Here is a 15012-nt window from a genome sequence, read left to right as displayed (position 1 = left end):
ATTTCATCCACGAATAAAACAACCACTCAACAAATATTTACTATATTCATTAAAAAAAAAATATATAAAATATACTTAACGCTAGCGTACAAAAAGTCGATAACTTAATCAACGATACACACACATACATCTTAAGTGGACGACGTGACGATGGGTGCGAATTCGTTAGTAAATTTGATCAAAAACTATAAACAACACAATATAAAAACGATGAGACTAAATAAAATGGACGGACCAATTGTCACAATTATGAGAATAACACTAATTAGTGCAAATTATACAACAGTTCAAGGCGATCGAAGGCCACTCGTTAAAACATTATTAATTCTGGAATGACATTAATTTGAGAGTAAAAAAAAACAAAACAAAAACTCGGAGCGATATCCACATTATGTTAAGTCATGTCAGCGTCACGAAAGGAAGGAAGATGCTATACATTGAAGTAAAGAACCGCGTGCGGACCGAGAACGATACCTCCGCTCTGGTGGTCCGATGTGTAATATAAAATTTTGGTCATCTATTTTATTCTGTTAAACGGTCCTGTAGCGTTGGTAACCTTTCTGCCTACAGCTAGTATGTGGCACCCTTTTAAATCATCTTCCCTCCTCCCCGCGATTTCCTTACATTCAATAGATATCGATTAGTACGGTTAATATCGAAATCTCGTTTCACATGTGCTGATTCGAGACAGTTTGACGACGTTAATTCGACTATCTTACGAAATGTAAAACACCACACACACCGAATAAAACAATTCCCAAAGGTTTAGTTACAACGGTCGAAACCCCTGTCAAAAAACCAAACGTGAAAACCTGGATGACGTTTTCGGATGCGAGCCACGGATTACTGCCGTCGTCAAAGAACATAGGACACTGGTCACCTAGTCACAAACGTTACATTATTTCCTTAAATAATTAGCACATTGTGCGATAACTCACGTTCTCTCTCGTATTCCTGCATGTCGATAGCGACCCCAGCGCCTTCTGTGTGATTCCAGGAAGTCACATCTTGCTTTAAGTCACAAAAAGGACCGATAGCTATAAAACACAATTTTGATAATTGTCACAGAAACGACGACTAGGACAAACCTTGTGACATTAAGATACGGTTCAAATCTGCTCGTTGGTATACCCAACACCTGTACTTCGAGTACGGATCGAGGTCGTCGTACGTAATTAGGTAAGACTTTAAATTCTCTTTCCAGAAACCTATGCATTTCATTTTGTAGTCAGGATCGCTGTAGATGTCGACCGGTCGCCCTAAATGATCAACCGAAAGACAATAATTTTCGTCGATCGCTATTTCTTTTTGTTCCGTGTCGCACACCGAAAAATCGGATATATTTTGCTTACAATAAGTATTGGGACGGGGACTCAAAGTAACGCCACCCAATATACTGCAAAAATGCAGGTAAGTATACGCACATATACAGTAAACGGATCATTTACCGAGTTTCGAAAGGTACCTCCCCCTTTTGCGTAAAGTTGAATTTACCAGCAACCGGGCACCGAATCGGCACCGGATTTTTCTTCAAGTATAGATCGTATTTCCACTGCGCTTTGTTTTGGAATTGTACCCACGAACACACGGTGCTGAAGTGATCCTTAATTACGGCTATCCCTTTCCTATAGCGGATTATGTTGTGGTGTTGCGGAACGAAATCGAAACAGACGTAGTCTTTTTGGCTGAAATTTTCTCATTGAATAACGACCGTCAGTCACCAGTTCAATCATTATTTATCCTATTTATCCCCTCCACTTACCACCCGTCCACGGTCAAACGGGCCATCATAACTCTCGTATCCCTTTGTTCCCTACACACGTAAATCGTCCTGCGGAACCGCCCTTCGTCCGGATAATACGTTTCAATAATGTGTGTTTCATTAATCACAATGTCTGCATCAATGTTGGCAGTATTGATCCACTCGCCTGTGAAGTTTTGAGGCAAGCGACAGCCGGGCTCTACGGCTTCACTCTTAACTATTAAAAAAATAATAATAAGCATCAATCAATCAAAGCAACTTGAACAAAATAATTACTTGGCCAAATGTGCAATCTCTCGGGGCTCTGTTCCACAGTTTTCAACGTATTGCATTCTGCCGTAATGGAAACGCCTATGTAGAGATCATCGTCGCGATTTTTCAAAAAACAACGATATTTTTCGTCGTCCCGCGACTCCTTCGTGTTGGCGACCGCGAAATAATGATTTTTGCCGACAAACCAAGCACCCAGACAGCTATACTCAACAACTGAAATTGTGTCCATTAAATTACTACATATAAATATATGGATGAGTAATATTAATACCGCCATCGAAAGTTTCAGCCATCCCTTGACATTTCTTATATGTGATATTGAACTTTTGATTCGAGATCAGAAACTGTGAGCCTGCTGTTTGACAAGACCTAATTTGTGCATCTGGATTACTACATTCACCGGTAAATTTGAAGCGGTTCTGATAAGCAAAATTCCAGACTCCCTCGAGTGACGACCGACAATTAACTGGGACGTAATTTTCCGAAAATAAGGTGACTATTTGTTGACTACTGTCCAAGTTGCGACAAACACGTTCAACAGTTGCGGCATAGTCAGGCACATTTATACATGGAGCTGCAATTATGATAATTACCACTTTGATAGCAAAAACTGTTTTATATTGTATCATGACTCACTTTCTATCTTCTCGAGTACATTAAATGTCCGTACGATGATTTTCACGCAGTAATAACACTTGTGGTTCTTAAAAACCATGGTATAATTCACATGAAACCTGTCTCGAATGTCCACACATTCTCCTCGATCTGTCATGAATTTGTCGTTAATATCCACATGATTATTGACGTTGTTCTCCCTAGAGAACCATTTTCCCCTCACAATTATTGGAATTGTGCAGTTAGCATCGACCACGGGAGCTACAGAAGCGAATTTAAGAAAACAACAACGTAAACATAACCTCAAAGTTTTGCAACAAGTTTATCGATGCGATTAAATAAGAATTTATAAGGTACTTACGATCAAGTGATAACAGAAACAAAGATAAAAGGACGGATTTGCAAATTAATATCAACATTTTTATCACAGTATAATGTGATTACGAAGTCTCGGGCTGGCACGCCCATAGAATACCCTCCCTTAGAACACGGTCTCTAATACTTGCGTTTTGTTCACTAAGAGCGCCTCTAGCACCAGGCTTAGGAACTAAAAGCGGCGCAAAATTTGAAAGTGAATTTTGCTGGTGAATTTTTTTATAAAGTGAAGGGGAAAACATTGTTTGTGAATTTTTATATGCTAGTTTCAAAACGCCTTAATACGTTTTGAGACTAACATACAAAAACACACAAACAGTTTAAAAAAATGATACATGTAAGATAGAATACATAGTATATTGAAACGTAAAAGTGATTTATAAATGAAAATATTACTATATAACAATAACAGTTCTTACGAAAATATATAGTATAATATATAAATATATATTTATAATATAATATTAGAAAAATAGCAAAAGCCAACGAAAAGCGCATAATACAATAACATTTCAGGTATGAAATGTTTAAAATTGATTTATAAATGAAAATACTGCAATATAACAACAATTTGCTAAAAATGACAGTGTGAATAAAGTGTTCTCTAATAACTTACATTAGTTACAATATATTAAAATAAGAAAAGAAACAGAATATGGACAAGACATTTTTAAAATACAAACAACCAGTAGAAATGCAAACTGCCTTTGCACTTTTCATTCATACCGTCAGAAATATCACAATTAAACCCAGCACACTACTTTCTTCCGATATGAACAAAACTAAGCTGATGTATAGCCTGCGAAATGCAAAATTATACAAACGTTCTCTTTCTTTTTTTAAAACGTAAATATAATTGTTGCATTTGTCTTTCCAGTGAAGTTGATTTGTTAGGCTCTTCCTTACCAAATACGAAATTGCTGAGTTTTTTCATGTATCTAAAGATATACACTCTTATAAATAGATGAAAAAGTTGAGCTTTCAGTTCTTCGGTATGTAAGCACTCCCGAAAATCAAAATCAACTGTAATTCGCAGGTGGCTTATTAACCTTTGAGAAAGAGAAGGATGATAAATTGCAGACGGAACCAAAATGACGAGATGATTATAAATCTTAATTAGAGTTTTAATCATCTCGACATTCGCGTATTGCAACCGTCTTTTTTCACCATCATACTCCTTCTGCACCACCAGACCATGATATTGAATGTTTGGGACGCCATCATGTATCAAGTTAAATCGACAGATTTCACAGTCAAGTGGTTTTGGCATGTGTTTAACTAGAAATCCGCCAATATAACCTATAACATTTTGGTCATAAAAATTATCCTCAGACACAGTATCAGGAACTGGTGGCGGCTTCCACTGATCTTCGATACACTTACGATTTATATCAAGACTAAGAAACTCTCTAATTGAGACCACAAATGACTCGTCATCTTGCTCACAATTAGATCCACGAGAATGATAGGAGCAAAAATTCTTCATCATTAGTGATTTATAAAATGGTACGAATGCTTTGCAAGACGGATTTGTATATCGTACTCCATATTGTCTTAATTGACCAAAAAAATTTTCTAAAGGATCTTGATTAAAAGCTCTTGCTGGGAAAGAGTTATAACCAAGTTTCTTTAGAGTTTCCTTGATAAGCATAAAACCATTTAAAGTACGATACCACCCTTGCAAAACTGGAGGTTTTGCTCGATCTCCAGATTTACGTGGTTCAAATCTCATATTGCTGAACATGCGTTTCCCTTCCAGCCAAAAACTATGATGAAGAGTGTCATCTCCTACCATTTGACGTAATTTCTTACCACCACAGTCTCCAAATCCTCCATTAACGCTGTCAAAGACAGAATCCATGAACAAAAACAAATTGCAAGTGTATCGAGCATCAGGTGGTATGCTTCCCCCTAATGCCCCGGTGGAACAGAGATATATGAACTTAGCAACAGTTGAGCTAAAGACCTGTGAAGCATAACGAACTTTCATTTTTTTGCCTCTTAAGTTAGGCTTCACATGGTCTATGGTGATCTTTGTCATCACTCTCAGGGTGTCACCCTCCGTATGATCCAAATCATATGCCTTTTCAAAAAAACTCCAAGAAGCTCTTCTCTCTACACCTGATTTTTCTACATAAAGCAGATCTTTGGTGAGAAGATTGTTTCGCATACTTTTTAGAAGATGAGGAGGATCAAAGAGAGGGATAACTTCGTGATCACCAATTCTTATCACATTCTCTTCAACTTCCTCTTCATTTCCCAAAATAGCACGTCGTTTGGTTTCTTGTAAAAGCATATTGATTGCGGCACTGTTTGTAGTACCTTGATCACAAACTGAAGCAATGATGTTTAAGCCGACCGCTGTTGCTTCTTTCACAATCTCTTTATAAAAACGGACAATGTTTGCAGCAGACATAGAGTTTTTGCAAAAAGCAAAAGCAACAGGCTGCTTGCACCTTTTGAAAATTCCTCTTAGCATAAATACGCAAACATGGTCTGCAATTTTTTCCGACCTTGTTGTACCGTCATCTTCAAAACCCACAACTCTGTCCTCACAAGGCAAGTAGTCGAGGTGAGGCTGAATGGACATTTCATCAAAGATGAGAGTACATAAATTGTACTTACTGTCCATTCTGCGACATACTTGCTTTCTGAGAACTTCGAAAATGGGTTTGTTGATACCCGGTTCTATTGGAACTTTATTTAGGGTTGCCCTCAGAGTGTCAATAGACGGCAGCGTAAACATTCTTGACAGAAGTTTATACGTTTTTGGGCCATGTTTCCAAATGGCAATGGCATCTACCTTCTCCTCAAACGTAAAACTTCTGCCTTTCGGTTTACGATTTACATTTCTAATCTGGCTGTTAAAAAATCTCTGCTGTAGGGGAGACAACCCTTCCACGAGATGAACCAGTTGTCGATCTCGCAGAAGTTGTTTAACAGAATGAAGTGCGCTTTTGCGCTTTTGTGCCTGCCTCTGCAGTCTCCCCACTTGCCTTTGCAGGCGTTTCGCCTCCACGTACAGCAGGGTTTCATTGCTGCTAAAATTGACGGTGGTCCCTTTGATCCCCAGCCGATCTAATATTTTTCCTGTAATGTACACGAATATGAATTAATTTCATCATTTTTAGTCTGTATATCAAAATACATACGTGGAGTCTTGGTCATGGACTTGGAAGTATCCACCGACTGCCTGGCAGGTACAAAGTTTCCAGCAAAATCTAAAAATGGGCAATATAAATTAATTATAAGTTAACTTAATAGTATACGAGTTGTGAAAAGACTTTTCTATGGAGGCGCGTATAATATATTTTGTTTTAATGAATTTGAGGTTGCTATGCAGTAAAAGAATTATTACTGTACGGTTTGAAGGCGGATGCGAACTAATTTCATCATTTTTACTATAAAAATTAATAAAACACATACCTAAAATGTTTTATTTTATTTTTATTATATTTATTATTGGTAAATTTACCAATGTAAATATAATAAAATATTTTTTTGTCAATACAAAAACATTACAATCTCAAGTCGAAACAAAAAGGTGTTTCACCAGCCGAAGTTACGCCACTGCTTTTTTACCTGCTTTGACAGGTGTTGGCGATTAATGAACATATGACATATACGCACAGAAAAGCGAAGTGACGCCACGCTGCGGTACAAAAATGTTGTTTTATAAACAAATGATGAAGTTTTGCAATCCACCACAGTTTTATATTTTATCATTTGTAAAACATGGGGTCAAACATTACAGTTTCTTACCTATTTTTGGAATATTTTGTAACCCCGAAGGCCCAGCACCAGGGAGCTCATTGATCCCATCCTCTTCTGTAAGGTAAGTAATATTATTTTCTCTCGATTTATTTAATTTTTTTAGCACTACAATACCTGCTCCAAAATTCAGTTGTCGCACTGGAACGCCAGTACTCCATGCACTTCTACCCCCGAGAGTCTCCAGTTTAGTAGCTAAACCTATAAAGTGGAAAATAGTTAGTGCTATACATACTGAAATAGTTGCAATGGTTACTTACTTTGAGAACTTGGAGTTCGTCTCGTACGTGGAGTTAAATTTGCTATTGCATGAAAGTACGGGCATTCTTTTTCTGGAGTGAGGAAAGTGAGATCAATGGTTTGTGGCCCTACATTGGACACGTCGATCTGATCTGCTTCGAGTGATGAACGCAGTTCGTTATCATCTATAAGTAAAGATATCGTAATATTTGTTTTCTAGCAACTTTCAATTTGTTTACCTCGAGGAGGCAAAATGGTTGGTACTGCAGATCGACGCAGCCTTTGTGTTCCTGGTACATAATCCTCGGGTTGAAAATGCTGGAAACAAATGTACCCCCTTCGGTGAATTTGGTCGTGGGTCAAAACCACGAATTTTGGGTTATTCGCGGCTTTAACCCACGCGAGAAACCGATCAAGGCCCCGATTTGGGTGTGGAAACCTAAAGATGGGTTTCAATCTCGCAGCACATTCGTGTACAGAACATGTATGACTGCCTTGCATTTTTTTCTACAAAAATTGATAATAATAATAATATTGTAAAATCAAACTTACGTACTCACATTTGTAAATTAGACACTGAAATTCAATAAAATAAATTCACAAGTCGTTTCAAACACAAATCACGCAGAAAACCGAGAAAAACGTAAATGAACTGAGTGATTGAATGGTGATTCATTTGGGGTGAAAGTGATGACAAAGGGTAGAAGAGGAGGGGGTGTAAACAAATTTTAAAATTTTGAAAATCTGCGCGAATCAGCTTTTACAGATATCTTTTTATTCCGACCTCTGGCGGCGGGCTCTGAACCACGCAGTGAGAGGATAAGGTGAAGGCTATCTCATTTCAGGACCCCTGGGCACGCCCCTGTCTAAACAGTTGACTAATCGTGACGTTATGAAACGTTTTGTTGGTTGCCTAACTGCGGGTGCGATTCTAACAAAAATTTTCACTGATATATAATAATTATTAATAATAAAAAGAAAGGTCCCAAAGTAGATCACTTTTTTAAAGACGTTATTGCAATCGTAAAAATATTAGTAGAAAAAAAGGAATCAGTATGATAGTAGATTTTATTGTAATAAAACCTGTCTGGAAGCGTGGAATAAACTGAAGTTTATTGCACTGTATACCAATTTTTGATAAGCGAGAACTGTCCGTGCAAATGTTAGCAACGATAAGAAGTAACATTTCATTGTTTTCAGGCTGAGTGAGGTAGATGCATTTCCAAGTATTCATTATTATTATTCAGTAGAAGTTAATTTATACAAGTTCAACGTCATGTTGCATGTCATTCGATCAAGTTCTTACCGTAGTTGGTCATTTTACCTGCGACCTCTTTCGAATCATAGAGCTCATGTTGTAGCTCATGTTACGCCAGCATCATTAACTCACTGCCTTGATCCTTTGAACTGTAAACGCCAACGTTTGCATCGGCCGAGGATTCCATTAGTAACTAATATTCTAATAATTGCTGAAATACCGCCCCCGTAGCTCACTGTAACAATCCTCCGCAATATAAATGTTCACTTTGTACTTAATTCCTTTTGAAGTGCTAACTTAGAGTAAACTTGCAAACAAAAACTTTATCATCATTTAAAGCAACATTTCCACAAAGCCCAGCTTTATGCACGTGATGTATAGTTCTCCCCCCCGCACACCTGCCTCAATAATCGCGAACAAAGCTCGAGCAGGTACTTAAAACTTCAGATTACCCGTGTGCTCCAACTTACTCGAAAATTGCAGTTTAAGTTCTAATTAAAACGAAGAGGAGTTGTCTCTTCGCGACGTTGCGGTAGGTGGGAGATGTTTGGAGATAATCACCTTTTGCGACTCGTTCCCCGGCCGAATCAACGTATACAATCTCATTGTTCCCTCCCGACTCAATTAAGGAGAAGACTCCCTGACGTATAACCCCCATTTTTCCGATGGAATTCCCTAATTAAACGCAAATTTTCATTATGGTCGGTAGGACTGCGAGATCAAAGTTCTTTGTAGGAGAAGCACGCTTGATTTGGTCTTGTGTCATATCTCAGAGGGACTAATGGCCAATTACAAATGCCGGCCTATCGATTTCTCTCGGTCTATTATTAAAAACAAATAAACGCTTTCTAATTCTGGAGCTCTTATTGATTATACGCCAAGTTTAGCTCGTCCGATTTTTGGCTGAAACCCCGAAATTCCATTAGCGATAATTCATAAGTTCGGAACACGTTATGGATGTCGTGAGGGTTGATAATGGCGTAATAAAACGTCCGAAACAGTGGCAATCACGGTAAACATTCTGCGATAACGGCAGGAAACTACATTTCGGTAATGGGGTCCGTGTCACATTGTTGTCACTCACCTCGCGCAAAAAATACAAAAAGGACTTTTCGCGTGCAGTTAAATTAAAAGGCGAGTGCCCGTGACGTTAATTCCTTTTCGGGGGAACGAGCTGGAGGGATCATTGGATGCGAAATTTTCACCAGAAAATTTGAGCAAACGTGAGATTCACAGAAATACGGTTAAGAAAAAAAATGTGTTTTGTATTTTACGAAATGAATTTTAAAGTACCGAATACGAAAACGTTTAGCGTCAACTTTCATCGACGAACTAAAGTGGTAATTGTTAATATCTACAGAAAAGAGAGTTCGATACCGAACGGACGAACCGAATATATTGCGCACAAAACCGGGCGAATATGTACTTAAATACGTCGCCATTAAAGACTATCTTGAGATAACACGAAATTTCACCCATCTAAGTTAATTACTTTTATTAGAAGCAGCGAAACTTGCGACATAATAAATACGTAGGTGGTGTCGTGAAAGTTACTTAAAGGGAGCCTTCACTAATCAAAATGGTGCCTATAGTATGTGAGTAAGTGAAACTTCGTTATTACTTTCGGCTAACTTTACATATAAAGCTGAATACTCCAACAACCCGAAGCTTCACTTAATAAGATTGAAATTATCTGAAATAATAACGCCTCTCCTCGCAACAATTTATTTTTCAACAGTTCGTGTTTAGAAACTTCCCGAGGAAATTATTTTCAGAAAGTCGAACAATAGGTTTCGAGAATTACAAATAAAAGTTTGGTAATTTTGCTTCCGTCGTCACAAAAGAAGGCCGTTTTTAACGATCTGGAATATACATTGTGTTGTCTGAAGTGGTTCCGACACGAAGCGCCTCGTAATTACTGCAAGCAGAAGCGACACATGTAGCATTACTAAATTAAAGCCGTCGAAAGCCGACCCTCCGGATCGTCTGTGTCTTTTTCGGAGCACAATATTCTTCAAGAATGAGCAATAAAACAAAAGCGCACGTGTTACAACACCCCTTTTGACTGAACCGAAAATCCCTCTGAAAACTGAAAAAAGTAAAAACCTGCGTCAATCAACGTCGTAATTTTTCCGTGGCGCTCGATCGAACGAAATTGTTTGGCGCTGCCTGTTTTGAAAAATATGCAAATGGAAGCAGGTTTTCCCTAGCTAAAAGAAAATGTAATTTAACATGACTGTATAAAATGCAAATGTCCCCGGCAAGAGATGCCAGTAATATTGAATTTCCTAGAATAAAATATGTCTTTATTTTGTCCAATGTATGTGCCACAAAGGCGCTCTGAATAGAACGTAAATTATGGAGGCGAACTAATCTAGTTTCCAGCTAGAGATAGTACGTGTCTTATAGTCGCTTGTTTTAAAACTTGAAGGAAATTTTTCACCCGTTAACGTCGACGATGACGTCATCGTTCGGCTGAACTTTGTACACGCGAAGGATGTCAGAGGTGTCTGTTTCCTTCTGCGAGTTTATGGGCTTTTTGCGTTTCCGGCTTTCTGCACTAGAGATTAAATTTTAAAAAAGCCAAAAATTCGGAGTAGAAACTTATAGGCAGCGGAAAATGCAGAAGCTTCAAAACATTGCGCTCGTTAAAAACATCAGAAATATGAACAGAAGTTCTAGAGAAGGCCTTGGAGGGTCAATTTTTTCTTAATTTGTTGATTTTGTTCTTAACGAAATTTGTTCAGTGTTTAGTTGTTCTTAGAACTGCTATAAAACTTCAAAAAACAAAACAAAACAAGAATACAGGTAAGGCGTAAATATAGTAAGATGCGTAATTTATCATAACCAGAAATATAAAACTGTCCAAAGACAAATTGTATATTCTGGGTGGATTTTTTTGGCGCGTTTTGACGTCGTCACTTCTACCAAATTACACATTAATAATTTTAACAACTCAAGTAAAGAAGTTAAAATTTCAAGACTACTATCATACTATCAACTGTATACCGCATGTTTTATTAATTATGACATTAGGACCGACGGACATGAACAACGTCATGTAAGAGTGTTTTTGACAAATTCAAGCGTACTTTTAGTTAGTATAATGCAAACCGTTTATGTCGGAAATTTTGAAAAGATGTCAACGAAGTTGAATACGAGGAGCAATGTTTTCCTTGCTTTCACGAAGTAGACGTCCTTGACAAAGTCGTCCATAATAGCCCCGTCTTCCTTCCCCTTAGAACAATTTATTCCCATAATGAGCCTGTAGTTTCCACTTTTCGCCGCGTAAATAAATTAAACTGGAAATTATCCGTCCCTTTTCTCTTCTCATACCTTGCAATATTGTTCATTTAGAGAAGTCGCTCGTTCCTTCCCTTACGAGACACGGCTCTAACTCAATTAGAAGGAAGGAAACACGACAGGATCTTATTAAAACATCGTTAAAATTTCGCCTAATTAATATCGTCCTACGATGAAACGGTCTTCCTTGACTAGACGGCCCCTTCGGGAATCCATTCTTGTTGCGTACGCGTATCAATGGGTCTCCGATGGCCGTGATTCTCGGTCGGGTAGAGCTTTTACCGCGCGTTCATGCCAGTTCAGTTCTCTGGATGAGCTTACTCTACGCCAACTGCGATCGATTCAGCCTTCCCAGGCCTAGTGCGGCCCTTCAGATGCTGCATTTGTTTCAACTCTGCGTGTAATTGGTAACTACATTGCTCCAGCAACTCGATTTCGGGGAATCCGAAGGGGTTGCTGAGCAACTTGGACCACGACCCACGACGAGACAAAAATCAGTCACCAGCTATAGTTTGTAGGTTACGTGCGCGCCGCGAATGCCCGCAACCAGATGGCGCTCGCCCATTTAAAACCACCATTACCGAAACGATATTTTTTTTGTTCGAAATAAAAATAAGACGGCACTCCTCTTAGAAACATTATTAAGTTTATGGAACAGGGTGAATCTACAAATTAAATTTCCAGACAAAATTCATTTCAAAATCAAATAACTCCAAACTGAGCTTTTACATTACATATCGTAGTTAAGGAAAAAAAAGAGAGTGCTCTAGTTCACATGTGATTTTCCTTCGACTTAACGCAATAATCCCAGCTTAAGCGTCTATCCCCGACGTGCTTAACTCTCTCGCGTGGTTTCCCAACTAAAATTTAACAAACTTTATTATTAGAGCTCGTAACGCCGCTAATTTCTCCCCGTCGTGTTGTAACTCGTGGGAGCCGTCAGAAACAATTCCAATAATTATTTTTTATGGCTCGTGTAGTTAAGAATGGCATCCGTCCGAACTTGGACAGCGACGTCGGAAGTTCGCCGAGTCTATTGTGAGAAAAATGTAAGCTGCGGAGTGGCCTTTTCGAACTCCCATGTCGATATACTTGATTCGAACAAGACTTTCAGCTAATTGCGAGTTTGGAGGACTAGCAAGATTGGGAGGTCGTGGGGTTAGCTATGTAACAGATATCTAAATAATTTAGCGTAGAGGTAAATAAATACATAAATTTGCGTCCGTAATGCGAGTCGAAAGTGAAACGTTGTATATTCATGTCGGTGTTGTAATTTAGGGGGTGGGAGACCGCAGAGAATTACAGTTGCTGCAACTTTGGGCATACGACGGAATTGAAACTTGCAAATGCAATATTCGTAATGAGATAACGTACGAAATACAAAGACTGGGTAAAATAGCGTCAACAAAGTTCTCGGAATGCTATTTTCCAATTTACATTAACGGTAACGCTATAGCTCAATGGGTTTGCTAAAATGATGGAATTTATGCAAATTTTAGAAAAAAAACAAAGATACGTACCTATATGTATAATCGCGCTTAGTTTTCAAGATGCCTGGACAAATTTCCATAGCGCACACTATTTATTCAGAGTCAAACTCGATCGGATTTTCGTGTTTCGAAGTCATAAATTACCCGAAAACGTCTAATTCAGCGACTTCTACTCTCGTGTTCTCCTCTCTAATTCCCGTTCTTGTCCCACTGACTGAAATTAATTGAACCCAGTTATCATTAAGCGAAATAATTATTCCGTCGGTCCGTTGATCTTAATAATTCATCAAAAAGATTACATCCAACGAAGTTGAAAAGTTTCAAAATGGGAAAAGCTCTGCATTGATTGAAGTTTGTTTTCGTAGGCGGCAGGTTAAGTCGTAATTATATCGTACCGTCAACAGGGGGGCATTTTAGGTGGAGCTTCCGTCGATTAATTATTTAGGTTTTCGGAGTAAATTCAGCTGTCTTCTGTCCTCTCTTCCGCTATTGAAAATTTTAAAGGGAGTGTTTTGGAATCACTTCCAGCGTCACCTCTCGCTTGCCCAATTTGCATATTAAACTCGTTTTTAATGAGCTTTACGATTTAAGCGTGGCAGCAATTTAAACGAAACTTTGTGTCAACGCGAACTATCGCTAGATGCTGCTGTTCATCAAACTCCAATTAAGCCGATTATGAAGTTTTTCTATCGAAGAAACTTTTTCTCGCTATTAGTTTTAGGTCGCACAATTACTTCTCGCTGTAGAGAAAATTCGATTTCTCCGACAGAGAACACATCTAAGCTCGTTCCGATGTCGTTTAATGCTTGTTTATTGTATGTAAATAAACGTTATGACTTTGTCTAAACCTGTTTTCCCCAGCGCCGAGAGCCCTCGAAGCTTTCCTTTCCTTTAATATTTAACTTGAGCTCACCAAGCTTGGTTTTTAACCGCAACGTCTTAAAGCACGATGACAGTTTCTCAGAGGCATACATTATTCACTGGCTATTTTGTAGCGAAAGGACTCTCTCTTGAATCCTTTTTTGCCCACGCTCTCTAATTCCGCATTAACAATTTTGCAACCAACCAGAAATCACATCTTTAAAAGCTCTACCTGTTCTAGTGGGAATTTATTTCTCTCGGACCGAACCTAAGGAGCTTAAAAAAATTCTCGACGACATGCCGCTTTCCGACATAAATTATTTGCTTTATTGGCAATAATCTTTTTAGTGCTGTTTTATGGGTTCGCGAACAGCCCCGAATCAATTGGTAAATTAATATGATAACATTCAAGAAATTTGTCGAGTCGACGTTTTTCCCTTATTTTCTTTCAAGGATTCTTGCTTGAAAAAACACGAACGAAGCCGCAAAATTCAATTAAAATTCCATTTAGACGCGCTGTCGGGTTGAATTGTTATTAAAATACTTTAGCGAGAAATAATATAGAAAAACGAGTACGACATTTTAATAATTAGAACGCCGTGTATGTGGAGAATTTTATTATGTCGTAGTTAGGAGGACTGTGATATCCTGGAAATATTATTCTCGGGACAAGAATTTAGGGCACGTTCATTATGCAAATAGGGAGTCACCCGAACTGGATCGCGTGCTACAGATTTATCTCTGTCTATAACTCGAAATTCGACTACAGATTTGATTAAGAAAGATTCTTACGGAACGTATGGTAATCGACATCGACTAGTATTATTAAAGTAGTTAATCGCAGAGGGGAGAATATTTTTCACTCTTGCTTCGAACGAAGTCTATCGTAGCTGTATTCAATTTCCTTCTAAAATTTTAAATCATGTAAAACAACTGAAACACCTCTCCCCTCCAAAACACCCTTCGTTTTGCTTACTTTTATTTACGCTACCTAAATATTTGATCATTTACCTCGCAAAACCTACACTTCCCGACAACTTGCTTCTTAAATCTCACTAACTTTA

The 15012-nt window shown here is 38.3% G+C and overlaps 2 protein-coding genes across 2 annotated transcripts; both read right to left on the bottom strand.

The window, feature by feature from the left end:
- Window positions 1-26: 26 nt before the first annotated feature.
- Window positions 27-3153, bottom strand: LOC135136719 (uncharacterized). The gene is made up of 9 exons (XM_064066159.1): window positions 3012-3153; window positions 2672-2911; window positions 2307-2609; window positions 2039-2248; window positions 1763-1979; window positions 1449-1685; window positions 1089-1396; window positions 939-1037; window positions 27-880 (listed from the first exon to the last, which is right to left on the bottom strand). The coding sequence occupies exons 1-9, from the start codon at window positions 3067-3069 to the stop codon at window positions 711-713; spliced, it is 1842 nt and encodes a 613-aa protein (XP_063922229.1). The 5' UTR covers window positions 3070-3153; the 3' UTR covers window positions 27-710.
- A 413-nt stretch (window positions 3154-3566) lies between these two features.
- Window positions 3567-8402, bottom strand: LOC135136104 (uncharacterized). Its single transcript, XM_064065231.1, has 8 exons — window positions 8361-8402; window positions 7276-7543; window positions 7057-7221; window positions 6914-6997; window positions 6788-6853; window positions 6178-6246; window positions 5482-6115; window positions 3567-4866 (listed from the first exon to the last, which is right to left on the bottom strand). Exons 1-8 carry the CDS (start codon window positions 8400-8402, stop codon window positions 3840-3842), a joined length of 2355 nt encoding a protein of 784 aa, XP_063921301.1. The 3' UTR covers window positions 3567-3839.
- Window positions 8403-15012: the final 6610 nt, after the last annotated feature.

This window comes from Zophobas morio, unplaced genomic scaffold, assembly GCF_036711695.1.
Source record: "Zophobas morio isolate AGI-343-1 ecotype UQ-CSIRO unplaced genomic scaffold, CSIRO_AGI_Zmor_V1 ptg000026l, whole genome shotgun sequence".
NCBI lineage: Eukaryota > Metazoa > Arthropoda > Insecta > Coleoptera > Tenebrionidae > Zophobas > Zophobas morio.
The sequence above is the reverse complement of the archived record's forward strand: the minus strand, read 5'-3'. Positions and strand labels throughout refer to the sequence as shown.